Source organism: Vicia villosa, unplaced genomic scaffold (assembly GCF_029867415.1).
Source record: "Vicia villosa cultivar HV-30 ecotype Madison, WI unplaced genomic scaffold, Vvil1.0 ctg.000197F_1_1, whole genome shotgun sequence".
Taxonomy (NCBI): Eukaryota; Viridiplantae; Streptophyta; class Magnoliopsida; order Fabales; family Fabaceae; genus Vicia; species Vicia villosa.
In genome coordinates, this window is record NW_026705066.1 from 151,524 (window position 1) to 170,721 (window position 19,198).

The window sequence follows — 19,198 nt, forward strand, 5'->3', positions numbered from 1 at the left end:
TATGTTCTAACTCGTTCATGCTGACTTTTGTCGTTTAGTTTTTGTTCTGTAACATTTCAGGATGTAGAGATGCTCTGATGATGCTCTGGTACATTCAACAATGTTCTGATACAAATCTAGCATGAAGTGATGTTGGTAGACATTCAAAGTTCTGAAGCTATCCGAGGGAAGCAGAAATCAGAAGATGTGAATGTTCTAAAAGATCCAGTAATTCAAGTTCTGAAGCTGTCCTGAATGGAAGCAGAAGTCAGAAGCTGTGAATGTTCTGAAGATCAAAGAAATTCAAGTTCTGAAGCTGTCCTGAATGGAAGCAGAAGTCAGAAGCTGTGAATGTTCTGAAGATCAAAGAAATTCAAGTTCTGAAGCTGTCCAATGGAAGCAGAAGTCAGAAGCTATGAATTCTCTGAAGACAAAAGCTTATATGATCGTCTCTACCGAAATAATCAGGGAAGTCTTTTATCAAAGTTCTTCGAGTATTTATTTCAGGGGGAGATTATTTATCTCAGGGGGAGATTGTTAATCTCAGGGGGAGACATATTCATATGCTTATGCTATAGCTGTGTAATTTGTCTTTTGCCGTCTACTCTTTCTGATCGCAAATTCATATCATTTATATATGTTTTTGTCATCATCAAAAAGGGGGAGATTGTTAGAACAAGATTTGTTCTTATCAATTAACTTAGTTTTGATGATAACAATAATATGAATTTTGCTTAAGATAATATGGTACTCTAATCCAATGCAATTTCCCTTTCAGGAAATATATAAAGAGTACGCATAATTCAGCGCTCAGAAGATGTGTCTCAAATGGTTCAGCATGCAACATCAGAACATGGTCTGGCAAGACATCAGAAGATGGTCGAAGCAGAATCAGAACATGGGTCTATGGAAGCATCAGAAGAACATGAGATCAGAAGCACTGAAGATCAGAAGATGGTATCACGCTCAGAAGCACTTCAAGGTCAGAAGATCAGAAGATGCTATGCACCAAGCTGTTTGACTCTGATGATATTTAAACGTCGTATTCACAAACATCAGATCAGAAGGAAGTACACGTGGCAGACTACGCTGACTGACAAAAGGAACGTTAAAGCTACTAAAGGCTACGTCAGTAGACACAGCGTGAACAAGGCTCGAGGTAGTTGACAAAAGCGTATAACATTAAATGCAAAGCTGTACGGAACACGCAAAGCATTAAATGCATTCAACGGTCATCTTCTCAACGCCTATAAATATGAAGTTCTGATGAGAAGCAAGGTTACCAATTCTTAACAACTCTGAACGAAAATAAACTTGCTGAAACGCTGTTCAAATCTAAACTCAGAATCTTCATCTTCATCAAAGCTCACTACATTGCTGTTGTAATATTTTAGTGAGATTAAGCTTAAACTGTAAGAGAAATATCACAGTTGTGATTATCGCTTTTAAGAAGCATTTGTAAACTCTTGAATTGATTACATTAAGTTGTAAGGAACTAGAGTGATCGTGTGATCAGTATACTCTAGGAAGTCTTGGCAGTTGGCTGAGCAGTTTGTAACTAGAGTGATCAGGTTGATCAGAATACTCTAGAGGAAGTCTTGGCAGTTGGCTGAGCAGAAAGTCTTAGGAGTGAACTAAGCCTAGAGTGATCGTGTTGATCAGTAGACTCTAGAAAAAGTCTTAGGAGTGAACTAAGCAGTTGTTCCTGGAGTGATCAGTGTGTGATCAGAAGACTCTGGAAGACTTAGTTGCGGACTAAGTGGAAAACCATTGTAATCCGTGCGATTAGTGGATTAAATCCTCAGTTGAGGTAAATCATCTCTGCGGGGGTGGACTGGAGTAGCTTCGTTAACAGCGAACCAGGATAAAAATAATTGTGCAATTTATTTTTATCGTCCAAGATTTAAAGTTACACTTATTCAATCCCCCCCTTTCTAAGTGTTTTTCTATCCTTCAAGTAGGATTCTGTGATGCTGACTATGCTGGAGATAGAATAGAAAGAAAGAGTACTTCTGGAAGTTGTTAATTTCTTGGAAGTCATCTGATCTCATGGTACAGCAAGAAGCAAGCTACAATTGCTCTCTCAACAACAGAAGCAGAATATGTTGCTGCTGCTGGATGTAGCACACAAATGCTCTGGATGAGAAGTCAGCTAGAAGATTATCAGATATATGAGAGTAACATTCCTATCTTCTGTGATAATACTTCTGCTATATGTTTATCTAAGAATCCTATCTTACATTCAAAAGCTAAACATATTGAGATTAAACATCATTTCATAAGGGACTATGTTCAGAAGGGTGTTATATCTTTAAAATTTGTGGATACAGACCATCAATGGGCTGATATCTTTACAAAACCCCTTGCTGAAGATAGGTTTAAGTTCATTCTGAAGAATATCAGTATGGATTTATGCCCAGAATGAGAAGATGAGAAGATCTTATGTATGAGTATCTTCTGAAATGAGATTGGATTAGTCTTTTATAAGAAGTTCTGATTGTAATCAATTAGAAGTAGTGATTCTGTTATTACTAACGTTTCATTGTCTAAGTTGACTCAGAATCTCTTTAAAAGTAAAACAGCTGTAACTGGCTATCCAGATGGTAAACACGTGTTCACTAATTCTGGACAAGCGTGCGTGCAGTTGAGGGGACGCCTACTTAGGTAACTGTGCTAATCACTTCTTTTGTCATTATTATCTCTCCTCACGTCACGTAACATTAAATACCATTCATCATTTCAGTTTCTCTTTATACCCTTCAAACGTTTCGTTTTCTTCTATTTATTTCTCTCTCTCTCTTTATCTGCATTTTGCATAAACCCTAGTTTATTCATCTTCAACCTAGCATTCACCATGAATCTGTCTTCAAGTTCCTCTCAAGAGGTTTCTCCACTGAAAACTCGCTACATTCCTCCATCAGAAATGGAAGTTTTGTGTAAATCTTCTGTGGACTCTGATGACTTGAGTGCTTATGGTTTCAAACCAAAAACGAAGACGAAGACTCAAGGGTGGTCGATCTATTTGAATAGAATGGTTAGAAGGGTTGTCTGGTTCCAGGTTGAGAAACAAATCTCGGGGATCGCTGACATTGATTTCAAGACGGATCTCTCAAGACTCCAAGAAGTCTCAAGTCAGATCTCTTATGTGATGCTGTTATCAACATTTATCAAAAGGAAGAAGACTTTCTTGAGATATTGGATGATGTTAAGGATCATGTTCTTGACTTCTATGTTAAGGGAAAGCCTCGTTTGAGACATTAGCTCTATTCCTGTGAACTGTCTCTCACTTCCTCCTTGAATTCATGCATTCTCTTACAGTGGAGGTTCTAGTCTGGACAGGCATGCAGAGTTTCAAGCTTTCATGGCTAGACAAACTAAGAACACCGCAGGGATTCATGATATGTTAGCTAAGATTATGTCTAAGCTAGGGTTGTAGTCCTTAAGTCCTTGTAGTTTTCTTTGTTTGTTGCATCTGCTTATTCTGCATACATCTTTTGTAATTATGATTGCTTAATCAATGAAAAGTTTGATTCTGTTTCTTTCCTTTGTCGTTTTCTACATCCGAATCTTTTATATTCTTTTTGATGTTATGACAAAAAGGGGGAGAAAATATATGATAAATGATCTGATTAATATTATCAGTTACCGGGTAAAAAGGCCCCACATTACTAACAGAACTTGCAAAGTTCTATGCTTTAAGTTGTGTTGTTGCAGGAATTGAAGAATGTTCTTGGATTCTTGGATTCTTGAAGCAAGCTGAGTGCTATGAAGCTTCAGAATCAGAATCAGAAGCAAGAAGGAAGAATGTTCAGATATTCTGATGATAGAATATGATCTGAAACATTATGTCTAGTTGTTCTGATACATTCTATATGGCTTATATGGCTCTGATACATATTATGTGTTCTGAAACATATTTTATGTTCTGATTCATTCATGCTGACTTTTGTCGTTTAGTTTTGTTCTGTAACATTTCAGGATGTAGAGATGCTCTGATGATGCTCTGGTACATTCAACAATGTTCTGATACAATCTAGCATGAAGTGATGTAAGAAGAAATTCAAGCTCTGAAGCTGTCCCAATGGAAGCAGGAATCAGAAGCTGTGAATGTTCTGAAGATCAAAGAAATTCAAGTTCTGAAGCTGTCCGATGGAAGCAGAAGTCAAAAGCTGTGAATGTTCTGAAGATCTAAAGAAATTCAAGTTCTGAAGCTGTCCGATGGAAGCAGAAGTCAAAAGCTGTGAATGTTCTGAAGATCAAAGAAATTCAAGTTCTGAAGCTGTCCGATGGAAGCAGGAACCAGAAGCTGCGAATGTTCTAAGGATCTAAAGAAGTTCAAAGTTCTGAAGTTGTCCTATGGAAGCAAGAATCAGAAGTCATGAATGTTCTGAAGATCAAGCACATGTGAACGTCTCTACCGAAATAATCAGGGAAGTCTTTTATTTATAAAATTCTTCTAGTATTAATTTCAGGGGGAGATTACTCATCTCAGGGGGAGATTGTTAATCTCAGGGGGAGACATATTCACATGCTTATGCTATAGCTGTGTAAATTGTCTTTAGCTGTCCGTTCTTTCTGATCGCAAATTCATATCATTTATATATGTTTTTGTCATCATCAAAAAGGGGGAGATTGTTAGAACAAGATTTGTTCTGATCAATATTCTTAGTTTTGATGATAACAAGGATATGAATTTTGTGTGAGATAATGTGGTACTCTAATACATTGCAATTTCCCTTTCAGGAAATATATAAAGAGTATGCACAAATCAGCGCTCAGAAGCTTTGACTCAGAAGGTTCAGCATGCAACATCAGAACATGGTCTGGCAAGACATCAGAAGATCGTCAAAGCAGAATCAGAACATGGGTCTATGGAAGCATCAGAAGAACTTGAGTTCAGAAGCAGAAGCACTGAAGTTCTCATGGTATCACGCTCAGAAGCACTTCAAGGTCAGAAGACAAGAAGATGCTATGCACCAAGCTATTTGACTCTGATGATATTCAAACGTTGTATACATAAACATCAGATCAGAAGAAAGTACAGGTGGCAGGCTACGCTGACTGACAAAAGGAACGTTGGAAGCTATTAAAGGCAACGTCAGTAGACACGGCGTGAACAAGGCTCGAGGTAGTTGACAAAAGCATGAAACATTAAATGCAATGTTGTACGGAATACGCAAAGCATTAATTGCTCCCAACGGTCATCTTCTCAAGTGCCTATAAATATGAAGTTCTGATGAGAAGCAAGGTTAACGATTCTGAAAGAACTTATTCTGAAAAACTTGCTGAAACGTTGTTCAACTCAAAGCTCAGAAACTTCATCTTCATCAAAGCTCACTACATTGCTGTTGTAATATATTAGTGAGATTAAGCTTAAACGTTAAGAGAAATATCACTGTTGTGATTATAGCTTTTCAAAAGCAATTGTAATACTCTTAGAATTGATTACATTAATTTGTAAGTAACTAGAGTGATCAAGTGTTGATCATGATACTCTAGGAAGTCTTAGCTTGTGTCTAAGCAATTGTAATTAGAGTGATCACGTGGTGGTCAGGATACTCTAAGAAAGTCTTAGCTTGTGTCTAAGCATTTGTTCCTGGAGTGATCAGGTTGTGATCAGGATACTCTAGAAGACTTAGTCGTGGGCTAAGTGGAAAACCATTGTAATTTGTTGCAATTAGTGGATTAAATCCTCAGGTGAGGTAAGTCACTCCGTGGGGGTGGACTGGAGTAGTTTTGTTAACAACGAACCAGGATAAAAATAACTGTGCAAATTGTTTTTATCGTTCAAGTTTTTAGACTACACTTATTCAAACCCCCCCCCCCTTTCTAAGTGTTTTTCTATCCTTCAGTTGGAGGAGACTTTTGATCACATATACCTTGATCTTAACAGTACTCTTTGAAATGTCCTATATACTCTCCCCATTATCGGTCCGAGTACACTTGAGCTTTTTCCCCGTTTCTCTTTCAACCGATGCTTGAAACGACATGAAGGTATCCAACACTTGATCTTTTGTCTTCAAGGTATAAGCCCATGTTTTCCAAGAACAATCATCAATGAAAGTCACAAAGTAATACGCACCAACAAGTTAATGTGTCTTCATCTGACCACACACATCGGAATGTACTAAATCCAACACTTCTGATTTCTTCTTTGGTTCGGATGACATAAATGAAACTCGCCTTTGCTTACCCTCTAAACAATGTGAACACTTTCTCAACTTTGCATCAGAAACGCCATACAACATATTCTTCTTAACCAAAATACTCAAACATTTTTCACTCATATGACCCAAACGCTTGTGCCATTATTCGGATGAGCTATCATTGTCACAAGTGTTGATGTAGCACTTCGAAACCCCAAGTTGGACGACATACAAGTTCGAATTCATTATTCCTTTAGCAACCATCATTGAGACTTTCTTTAACTTCCATTCATTTCTTGAAAAAGAATTATCATATCCTTCATTATCCAACCTTCCAACGGATAAAAGATTGAATCGAAGTTTCGGAATTTGTTTCACACCTTTGAGAACTAGAGTAGTCTCATTACTAGTTTTGACACAAATATCTTCTATTCGAATGACATTGGCTTGCCTATTATTTCCCAGATGAACAACCCCAAAGTCATTGATTTCGTAAGTTGAAAAAAGATCATGTCTCGAGGTTGCATGAGTAAAAGCACCACTACCAACCACCCAATCCATCTCATCACATGATAGATTGAGATTATTTACATAGCAACATCTTCATTATTGTTACTTTCCTTTTTGTCGTTGTTGTAATTTTTCTTCCTATTTTCCCTTTTCAACTTACGACAGTACCTCTTTATATGTCCTTTTTCTCCACAATGATGACAGTCAATATGAGAGAATCTATTAGAGCCTCCTTGTGATTTACCACGTGAAGTTTCACGATTACTTGAACCTCTACTTTGATGTCTCCCCCTTGATTCGGTAACTAACACCTTGAAATGTGAAGTAGAACCTTGTGACTTACGCCTCAACTTCTCATTCAGCACACTACTTTTAATCAAGTCCATCGAGATGATACTATTCGGGGAAGAGTTAGACAAGGATGTCCTAAAAGTCTCCCAAGAATTAGTCAAAGTGCCAAGAAGCCACAAACCATAATTTCATCATCAAAAGTAAGATTCATCGCTGATAATTGATTTAGAATCCCTTGAAAAGTATTCAAGTGATCGGTCATTTGTGAACCATCACTATACCTCAATGACATCAATTGCTTGAACAAGAACAACTTATTATTCCCCATATTTCTTGCATATAACTCCTTAACTTTGGTCCAAAGAGAGCGAGCATGAGTCACCGAGCTCACATGATTCAAAATATTATCATCCACCCATTGGCGAATATAACCACAAACTTGTCTATGCAACAAAGTCCATTCTTCATCACTCTTTCCATCAGGTTTTTCTATAGAGAAAACTGGTAAGTGAAAAATAGTAAAAAAAAACCTAAAGAATTGTATATAAGTTTCTCCTTCATTAATTTGATCAAATTATTCTTAAAAAAAGATTAAAATTAAGCGTACAATTATGTTGTATTATTATATGTACTGGTGATGATTTTGTTGTATTATGTTTATAATGGATTTTATAAATATTTATTTTATTAAGTTGTAAATATATAACTTTGTGTGACATATCTACAAAATTAAATTTTGTATTATTAGTTTATTTAATAAACAGTTCGACCGTAAATTTAACTAATTGAACCAATTAAACTTTTAACCGAATGTTTCACCGGTTTGATCTTTGATATGGTTTATAAAACATTGCTTATTATATATACATTATTTATATAACAAAAGTAAAATAGAATATTTTTATAAAAGTTGTTAAATAAACTATCATTCAGAGTTAATGAAAAAAACAAATTTTAAAATTTTTTGATAAACTGTTCTCATAAACATTTCCAAATAAATCTTTAAAAATCAGAATTTTATTATTAAATTATTTTATGATTTTGTATATTTTAATAATTTGATAATGTCAAGCAAAACTGATAGTAATACTAATAGGTTAAATAGAATGGTCAAATTATCAGTAAATAATTGAAATGTATAAACTATTTCAAAAATATTTAAAATATATAAATTAAATTAATATTAAATAATTAAATATAAAAATCATTTTAAAAGTTTAAAACAAATTTTAACTATAAAAAAGAAACAGAATACTTGACAAAAGAAAAAACAGAATTAATAATAATAATGTCACACAAAGCATATCTTTGAATTCGAATGCAATTTTTTTAAAATTTAAACTATATCCAACAACGATAATTAGATATAAGTACTAGTTTCAAAATAATTTTCAAAGCAAAAAAGAAGTAACTTAAACCCTAAAATAAAGCTAAACAGAATAGATAATCACGATAATTCAAAAACAAACTTATCGTTTAAAACTAAAAATAGAAATCAAAAAGAAAAAAAAACTCTATATAAGAGTCACTTTTTCATCATTCTCAGTGTTTTAAAAACCGGACCGAACCGGCCGGTCGGACCGGTTGAACCGGGAACCGGCCAGGTAACCGGTCTGGTTCAATAGCTGGATCGGGAATGTCATCGAACCGGTGTGAACCGGTCAAAACCGGTGTAAACCGCTAAAACCGGCGGTTTTTGTGAACCGGTGGTTTAAATGCATTTTTTAATTTTTTAATTTTTTTTTTAATTTTAAAAAATTAAAATAATGTCATTTTGACTATTTTAATTAAAAAATAAAATAAAAAATAAAATAAATAAAATAAAAAATAAAAAAATGGTTGTAGATGCGGTTGATTTACCGATGGTTTTGATATCGAAGAAGAGGATCTCAACGTTGAAATAAATTTTTTTTATTGAAATTAAATTTAGTAGACAATGAAATTATTTTGATATAAATTATTCAATTAAATTATGTTGCGATTAAACTTTTGTTTATATTTTATAATTATGTAGTATTTGATTGTGTGTGATACCTATGTGTATAGTTTAAATTTAAATTATGAACTTGTGAATTTTTTTATAATACGATGTTTTCAAAAAATTTAAGTACTAGTTATATTTTGTAGGGACTGAATTATCCGGTTTGACAGATTTTATGCCTATATAATTTTGTTATAATGGCCGGTTTATTCAACCGAGTTATTCGGTTTAACCCGGTTTAGTCATGCGGTTCGACCAGTGACCCAGTGGTTCGACCAATAAACCAGTGACCCAGTACCCTCACCGGTTTGATGTCCGGTCCGGTTTTTAAAACACTGATCATTCTTCAGCGCTCACACTCTTCGTTCTTTTTCTTCTCAATCTCTTTCTTTCTCTTCTCTCTTTCAGATTGTTTTCTGTTTTTCACTATTTGTGCAGAAAAATGGTGAGCGCTTCAATAGCTCGTAACATTGTTGGAATCATAGGTTCGTTAATCACTTCTTCTTTTTTTTCACTTTTTCAGTTGCAGAAATCGTTTATGAAATTGATTTTTTCTGTTCGATCGAGCTTTTATTTGTATTGCATTGTGTTGAATAGTTGATTAATGCGGTTTTTGTGTTTGATTTCAGTTTCAGTATATTTTGTATTATTATACTGATTAAATCATCATGCATGAAGAATCCTTACCTTTTTCTGTTGATCGATTCATCATGCATGAAAATTAATTTTAAATCAGTTTTAAATCATGTTCTGTTTTGGAAATTATAGGTTTGTTAATTAGTTTATCTTCTTGTGTTGAATCGAGTTTGATTTCTCTGTTAGATTTTAGATTTGCATTGACTAGCGTTCAATTCGATCTGTTTCAGAAGTTTTTTAGTTGCAGTTAGTTTCAGCTTTTTCCGCTAAAATCGATTAATGCATGCAGAATAATGTTAACTTTTTATAATAATCGATTCTGATGAGTGTTTGATTTCGTTGAATGCAGGGAATGTTATCTCCTTCGGATTGTTCTTCTCGCCAGCGTAAATTCACTTTCTCTGTTTACTCTGTTCTAGATTATGTGTGAATCGTGATTGATTTTGCGTTGTATATAGTGTATAGTGATACTGTTCTTGATCACATTGTTTAAACTATGATCATGCAAATTTTATTTTCTAGCTTATTTTTAATAAATCATTCTATAGTTATTATAAAATTATATTCACTTCCAAAACTTTCGCGCACCTGCATTTTTTTATTTATGAAATTGATGAATTAATTAAAATAAATTATTCTTTTCAATTTGTGTCACAACATTTAGATTTTATTTTTTTTTAATTTATGTTTTGGCATTGGAAATTTTAATTTTGATGAAAGTGATAATTTGTTTTTTTTTTTTAAAAAGCCAAAGTGATAATGTGTTGATTGTTGATTATATATTAAGAGATACTAGAATTAACTACTGGAATTAATTGCAGCCCGACTTTTTATAAAATTATAAAAAAGAAAGATGTGGAGGAATTCAAGCCTGATCCATACATCGCAACTGTGTTGAATTGTGCGTTTTGGGTGTTCTATGGATTACCTTTTGTGCACCCAAATAGTCTTTTGGTGGTTACTATCAATGGTGTTGGACTTGTTTTCGAGTTCGTCTATCTCACCATATTCTATGTCTATGCCAACAACAAAGGAAGGGTGCGTATATTTTGCCATTGATCGGTTCATAAAAATTTGTTGATTAACTATTAATATCATTTTAATTTGAGAGAACTTTTTCGATTACACCTAATCAGTTTGAAGTCTCAACCAAAATCAAGTTGCTTAATTGAATGTTTAAAAGTTGCTAAGCTTCTTTTTAATATAATCATTCTTATTATGATACTCACTATTATTTTTTTTATAATTTCAGAAGAAGCTGCTTCTTTATCTTCTCATTGAGGCTATTTTCTTTGCTGTCATTGTTCTTATAACAATGTTTGCACTACATGGCACTACCAGAAGATCTTTGGTGGTTGGTATTATTTGTGATATCTTCAACATAATGATGTATGTCTCTCCTCTTACTGTCATGGTAAGTAACTTCTTTCTATCCCATTGCTACATTATATATAAATTAAACTGTAACATGCAAAGTATAGATTTCAAATCAAACTCATCTTAACGTTTTGTTATGAACAGGCAAAGGTTATCAAAACTAGGAGTGTTGAATACATGCCATTCTGGCTCTCTTTGGCTAACTTTCTTAATGGATTGTGCTGGACATCATATGCTCTCATTCACCCTCTCGACATTTATGTTCTGGTAATTAATTGAATAGTTATTTCTATATGATTTATGTGAGTAAACAATTATAGTTCAATTAGATGAATGATTTTAACTAACATATTCATTGTTAATTAATATGTCTTTGTTTTAATTATTGCAGATCAGCAATGGTATTGGAGTAATTTCTGGACTTATTCAGCTTCTTCTATATGCTTATTTCTGGTGCAAGGGTGGAAATAAAGATGAAGTTGAAGATCATGTTCCAAAACCAGCTGTAGCTGCAGTTTGATCTGATAATGGCACTTCTGTTTTTTTTTATATAAATTTTTTTGAATTGCATACAAATTTTATATTGGTATTATGTTGGTAGTTTCTTTTATGTATATAATTGACAAGAATTGGTTATTTTTTACATCAGTTTCAATGAATTTGTAGATACTTTTTCAGAACAATATTGATTTCTATTTTTTAACCCAAGCAAAGTACTTATACTATACAATAAGATGTTGTTTGATATAGTAATCAACATTCAATTTTGTTGATAACTTTTATTGATATTGTATTCCCTTTAATAAATCGTTTGTTTATAAAAGAAAAAATCGGATGTGTGATCTTATCAATAAAGGTTCATATTTTATAATTTAAGGGACAAACCAGAATAAGAGGTGGATTACTCTCATAGGCAAGAGTTTTATCCAACAGAATTAACTCGTATCTACTAAAACAATGATTAAATAGGTAACGGCTCAGTGCATTTAACTGATCATAATCTATATTAATAATAATTTATAATAGATTGATTAGTTTAATAATTAATTTAACAAAAATATCCACTATATATAATGATGCGTGTGTCTTTTTAGAGAAATGCCAACAAGTGCTCTTTGGATATTGGTTAAGTGATTAAAAGTGGTAAACAAATTTTAAAAATGTGTATATTTAATGAATTGAAAGTGTATTAGAAAATAAAATATTGACTTTTATAAAGAATATTTTTTTTATTTAATATGCTTACAGAATGTCCTGTGAGCACTGGTTAGCAAGACTTTTTTTTATACTAATAATATGTAGTCTAGTCTTTTAAAGTTAAAATTAAATTGAGACCTATGTAAAGAAAATACACTTGAGACTAAGATGTATTTGATTTGTAAAAGGGTAAGTATTGGATAGAACAACCAAGTACAGACCTTTAACGTATTTGACAGTTTTTTTTCATATACAATATTTGATGGACAATGAACATGACAAATAAAATAAAGTAACATTTACTACAATACCCTTTATATATATATATATATATATATATATATATATATATATATATATATATATATATATATATATATATATAGAAAATAAAAGAGTATTTTCGTCTTTTAATAAATTGTACAAGGGACAAAAGAGTATATTCACATTCAAATAACTTGTGTCGGTAGGAAAAAAAAAAGATATCTTCGTCTTTTAAATAACTTGTACTAGAGAAAAAAAAAGTATTTTCATATTGTAAATATTAATAAAAGAGAATGAGATAGAGAATATATTTTTTTAGTGGAAAATAAAATGGTATTACTATATTTTAAATAATGTGTACCAGAAGAAAGAGGAATAGAAATAAGGGATCTCATTGCTTCAACCCTCTTTAAATACTTATCGCTTGAGTCTAACAACCATTAACCAAGACAATGAGATTCCTCGAAAATACACAACCACGCATCCAGGCACGACACTTGTCATTGAAACCAAACTTGATAAACATATAATTGAAAGCAACTTTTTCTTGATTTTTTTCCTAAGTCCACCATCTCAATCACCACAACCACCTTATCAACCAAAATCCTCCCTTTAAAGAAATCAGTTTGATTAGAAGAAATAAACTTATCAACTACCTTGACTAACCTGACCGCCAAAACTTTTTCCACCAGCACGATAGGGATCCCACCAGAGAGATGTGGCAAAAATCTGCCAACTGGGAAATGAACTCAACCTTAGAAATCATGGCAACAAAATAGGAAGATAAGTTATGAAAAAGAGATGCCAAATAGTAGAATTAATCTATAATTATCATATCAACCCTAAAAAGATTCTAGAATCTCCTCATAAAAAGAGAGTTTAAAATCATCAGGACCAAGACTCTTATTCACATCACATTAAGAGTCTGTCAGATAAATCTAAGTGATAAGGAACTAGGAAGATATGACAACATTACTATCCACTATAAGAGATTGAAAAACTATCACATTTGAATAACGAGGATCGACAAGAGGTTTTCGAAAGTATTGTGAAAGATAAATCATCACCTCCTGTTGAATTTCAACCATTCCTTCTAACCAAACATTGCCAACAGAAAGGGTCAAGATGACATTCATCCTACTCCTACTTATTACAGAGGCGTGGAAAAAGTCAGTGTTAGCCTCACTTTCCTTAAGTCATTTGGACTTGGACCTTTAGAACATGTGATAATTTTTTACCTAAAGAAAAGGCCGAAGATTAGCGGTGGTCCTAGGCATATCAGTAAAGTCCGCTTGTTAAAGCACACTCTAGCCAACTTTTAAGTCCAAAGATCTAATATCTTTCTTAAATATGGGTTTGTATAGAAATAGAGGTTATCTCACTATGATTTAGCATTCATTAGTGTGGTCTATTATGAAATCTCATAATGGTTCTATTTTATAGGTAGGCCTATAAACGTGAAGAATTTGAAAGACATGAGCATTTTTCTCTGTCTACCTTGAAAATTATATTATTATGTTTGAGCAAAACGCATTTTAAAAGTTTATAATCAGACAGAGTGTCCTTGTTGTATTACTTGAAATATTATATAATATTAATGTTAGTCCTTAGTGTTGGGCTCTATCATGTAATTCCTTTGAGATAGAGGTGATCAAAAATTTGGTTAACTAAACCAAATACCTAATTTGAATTGAATTGAACCATAAAAAACTTAAACCATTTTGCAGACTCATCAATCTCAGATGGATCACACTGACGATATTCTTCCTCGATGTCGTGAGATAGCTGACATGACGCGGGCAAGTATTGCCGATGGTTTCTTTCCTAAGAGGTCTAATGGCAGGCGTGTAGTGAATGGTATCATTAGGGTGGCAAGGAGGCATTTTTGTACCGTAGAAACCGTGCTAGGACAGGTGGGGCACTTGATAGCAAAGGTAGAGTAGCCAGCAGACGGTGTGGTAGACGCAGAGGCGGGCCCATTGGCAAATGAGAGGTGGAGGATGATGTCTGACACACAGTAGTGATGCTTGTGATTTTTTTGTTCTTTATATTTTTATTTCATTTATGTACTTTTATTTTGATTATGTATTTGACATTATGGCTGATGATTTATACGATGTATTATTTTGTTGTATTATTCTTTGTTGCCTTTAAATTGCATTACTTTAATGTACTATAATTTTATGTTCCATTTTTATTAAAAAAATTAGAATTTATGAGTGAAATGCATGTAACTTAATATATAGCAGAATGTTGTGTATATACATACATCTACGGAATACTCTGTTTTTAACATGTTCCGTAGATGTACCTACGTATGATTTGTTAAACTGGATTAATTTGAAATTTCTCAATGTTTACTTGTTCTTAACGCTTTCATAGATGTACCTCCAAAAAAAAACTAAATTTTAAAAAAAATGTTTCCGAATGTTCATCTCCGAAAACAGAAAACATAATTAGAATTTCGTCAGACAGATGGATGAGAGAATTAAGCGGTGCAATGAGATATTCTCTTTATTCTTAAAAATATTTTAAATATGTTATAACAATTATTTTAAAGATTAAATTCATAATTTATCTAGGACAAACGACTGAGTGTCCACCAAGCGTAACGTGCACTCTCAATTCAATCGTGATCCAAAGAAAAATCCAAAACGATTCCTTTTCTCTCCGACGACGCAACCCTTATCTCCGGCAATCTTCCATTTCGCAGCTTCTTGCACGGTAACCTTCCAATTTTTCTTTCTCCTTTCATTTTCAATCCTTATCGCACCATCTACGATTTCGTTACTTTCACTGTTAACTCGCTTATTCTTCTTATTCGAACTGTCATTGATAAGGTGCTATGTTTTTGTAGATTTAATTTCGTTGCCAATCGTGATCGTGAATTGGTGCCCTACCTCAAACGAAAATGGTATGATTTTCTCTTTTACTACTTGATTCACTTGATTTTCTAATATATTCCCTATAAGAAACAATCATTCACGCTCTTTTGATGTGCAATTTCGTTATCAGTCATCTATACATAGAGGAGATTCCAGAAGGTTCAACAATAATAAACCAAGAGCGCGGCACCACTTGACAACGCAGAAGAGACAGGAGATCAAGGAAGCTTTTGAACTATTCGACACCGATGGCTCAGGTTTTATAAATCCTTTTACCATCCAAATCTCAATGTAGTTGAATATTTTGTTTCAATTTTATGCTAATACTTTAATCATTTGTAGGTACTATTGATGCTAAGGAGCTGAATGTTGCAATGAGGTTTTGTTGTTATTCATAAGGTTAAAAAAGTTTGTTATAATAATTGGCTATGTTGTTTTCATAACATAAATCTTCTCTTTGCAGAGCCCTTGGATTTGAGATGACGGAAGAGGTATTATATAATATTCAAGTACATTCATTCTGTTAGAGTTCTATGCGCATCTCTCTCATAGATAAACCGCTGCATCATTTCAGCAAATTGAGCAAATGATAGCAGATGTCGACAAGGATGGAAGTGGAGCTATTGATTATGATGAATTTGAGCACATGATGACAGCCAAAATAGGAGAAAGGGACACTAAAGAAGAGCTCATGAAAGCTTTCCATATTATTGATCAAGACAAAAATGTGAAGATCTTCACTGGTTAATTACATCATCAGTATTGCTTTTTCTTGATTCTCATTGCATATATGTGATCATTGCAGGGTAAGATATCTGCATCTGACATCAAGCGCATTGCAAAAGAGCTTGGTCAAAATTTTACTGATAGAGAGATTCAGGAGATGGTTGATGAAGCAGATCAAAATAGTAAGTTACCACAGTCATATAACCGCTAACTCTCTAATTTTTCAGTTTAATTTTTATATCTCACCTAGTGTATTTGTATTGCATTCCATGGTGAACTGTGTGGAGATATATGTGCTTTAGGTTATGCTGATATAGTATTGTCTGTATATGAAAATATTGTCATTACTTTGAACTTCAAATGTGCGGTTTTCTGAATTTAAAGCAAAGTGTGCACACTGATTTCATTTTAGTTCTCATGTGCTTGAAGTTTCTTTACCATAATTAGTTTTTGATATCAGAGTCATTGTATGGGAAATAGTAATTTTCTTTATTTGGTGTTCTTGTTTATTCGGAATGATATTTATTAATTGTTTCCTTCCCCCATTCAAGGATAACAGCTCTGGTCAATATCTTGGGTCTGAAAAACAAAGTTAGATGGAGAAAACTGAGTTAAAATAAATTAAAGTGAAGAACAGGTTTTGACTACCATATCACCTGACATTTATACTTTTTTTGGTGTAACACTCATGATGTGTTGAACTCAGCTGGAGGACAAGACAGAATAAACAATAGGGTGCTATTTGGTTGGTCAATAGTTAGTTATAGTGGCAGTTTGGTAGTAAGTTTTAGGGAGCTAGACGTCCCAAAATTTAAAGTCTATTCTTGAAGGAAGTTAGTTGGGTAGTTTAGTCAGTGTCTTACTTTTAGAAGCGGAATTTGTTTTAACTGTTTGTACCTGATGTTGGTGTATATAAAGGAAGAATATGAGGCATATGTGGGGATCATATTTTGAATTAAGCGTTTCATTTGGAAAAGAGAATATTGCCCCTGGCTGAGAAAAACCTTGTCAATCCCCCCAAAATCAACCAGTTAGAGGTTAATTAGCAGGAGCTGCACATCCATTAGGGGATCTGGGATTAGTATGCAACAACTGAATATCTAAATCCCCTTGTAAAGTTGTTAATCTGATATTTTCTCTCCATTGCAGAAATAACAGAGTTTTGTCTCTCTTTCCCCCATCTTATTTTCCTGCCCATCCTACTTTTTATGCTATGTGGCACCAACACCTCTAATCGAAGGTGTATGGTGTTCGACAGCTACACGTCACTGATACATATGCTTGCATTCAATTAATTCAGTTTCTTAAATTATTACCCGTGTCATTGTCGTGTCCAATGTACACCCTTTGGTCACTATTATAAGCAAATTTGACTTTTTTGGTACATTTGGAAATTAATGTATGTAGTCTATATGTGGACTAGATACATTAATTGTCAAATGTATCAAAAAAGGCAAATTTGCTTATAATAGTGACCAGAGGGTGTATGTGTCTATGTCGGTGTTTCATAGTTGTTATGACAGTTTTTTTTTTTTTTGTTTCCTAACTTGTTGATTACAATAGGCTCCTGAATTTGTATATACATTCAGAATTTATTGGAAAATGAGTAGTTTGTTATTTTGAAACAAAAACGTGTAATTGCATTGGTTTCATAGTTCTTAAGGAAAGTTCAACGTGTTATATTATACTCTTGTTTTCTGGCCATGACTAATATGGACCACCATAATAGATGGTCCATTATTTACCACATTTCTACACCCGTCCCTTGTATCAATCTATACATCACTAACTTAATTTTTATTTTTTACCTAAAACCACCAAATCACCATCAAGAATTGGCATGGCCTTTCAAAAAACACTGGCTTATTGATATTAAATTAAACGCAATAGTTGGGGCTCTTTATTAGAGGCCCAAAAGTGCCAGTGATGATGTGAAGCACTTTGTCGTGCTCCTATTGTACCACACAGCCAGACCAATCGTTATCATGTTCTTGTTTTGGTGTATGGGTTGTTATGATCCACTGGCTTGTACATGGAAGAACCACCCATTTGCGGTTAAGTAAGTTGGGGAATGAGAATGATTTCATGAAGATCATCCACTGTAAGGTTTAGTGGAACTGTAATTTAAAGGTGTAGACCACCTATAAGATTGTCCACCTTAACTGCCGTCCATGTTTGCTGTGGGATAAAGTTTGTAAGATAAATATTAAGGCAATATAAAACTTTGCATTCTTTTTAACTGTAGATTTAGTAACTAATTCTTATTTTCTCATTTCTGTACGCTGCACAGGCTTGATTCTTGTTAATTTCTTCCTCATGCTTGTGAGATATTTTTTACTCAACATTTTTGGTTTTACAACATGCAGATGATCGAGAGGTTGATCCAGAGGAGTTTGTCACGATGATGAACAGAACAAGCTTCCGTCACTAGTCATATCTACATCATGTATGTAGACTACATGGAGTAGTAGTTACGGTAGTTTATATGTGAAAAATCAGATGATGTTGTACTTCTGCTAGTGTGCAAATCTTAGGAATGATGAATCAAATGTTGTTTATTTTGATAAGAGATATGAAACCAATATTATGATATTACGCTACCTGTGATCATATAGATGCATTCTGGAATTTAGCTATCTTGTTTGGAACAAATGCAAATGGGAACAGTATGCATGATATTTTTACTACTTCAAAATATTATCAGAGCATACCCCTCTCTCTCCCCTCATCTATTTAGTTGCTTAGCTATAAAAATAAATCTTAAACTATTATTTCTTCCATTATTTGGTTCTTAAACTTTCAATAATTGTATTCATTTCGTCCCTATAAATAGTACCAGTTTAGTCCCTACAATAAATTACCATGTGGCATTTCTCTTTTAGCGGCAACAATTAAAAAGAGACGTTGCAACCATACCAACAATTGCAATAGGATATTTCCCAACAATCTGTTGAAGTGACGTTGATGGTTTTGAGAGAGGTGTGGTCAGTAGTGTAGTTTTGGTAGCTAGTTTTCTCCGGCATTGGCTAATATGCATAAGGATTTTCCTTATGCACCATGCATAAGTCAATCTAAGCCATTGGATCATATTTTTAATCCAATATTGAGTATTGAGTAATGAGTATTGAGTATTGAGTATTGACTATTGAGTAGTGAGTATTGAGTATTGAGTAATAATTATAATTTGATCTAATGATCCAATGGTC

The 19,198-nt window shown here is 33.4% G+C and overlaps 2 protein-coding genes across 2 annotated transcripts; both read left to right on the forward strand.

Annotated features, from left to right (window-relative positions):
• Positions 1-9,349: 9,349 nt before the first annotated feature.
• Positions 9,350-11,440, forward strand: LOC131625259 (bidirectional sugar transporter SWEET7b-like). Its single transcript, XM_058896139.1, has 6 exons — positions 9,350-9,392; positions 9,893-9,929; positions 10,365-10,581; positions 10,796-10,957; positions 11,065-11,187; positions 11,312-11,440. The coding sequence occupies exons 1-6, from the start codon at positions 9,350-9,352 to the stop codon at positions 11,438-11,440; spliced, it is 711 nt and encodes a 236-aa protein (XP_058752122.1).
• A 3,528-nt stretch (positions 11,441-14,968) lies between these two features.
• On the forward strand, positions 14,969-18,687 carry LOC131625267 (caltractin-like). Its single transcript, XM_058896147.1, has 8 exons — positions 14,969-15,105; positions 15,239-15,295; positions 15,397-15,523; positions 15,609-15,645; positions 15,730-15,757; positions 15,841-15,993; positions 16,072-16,174; positions 18,359-18,687. Exons 2-8 carry the CDS (start codon positions 15,293-15,295, stop codon positions 18,421-18,423), a joined length of 516 nt encoding a protein of 171 aa, XP_058752130.1. The 5' UTR covers positions 14,969-15,105; positions 15,239-15,292; the 3' UTR covers positions 18,424-18,687.
• Positions 18,688-19,198: the final 511 nt, after the last annotated feature.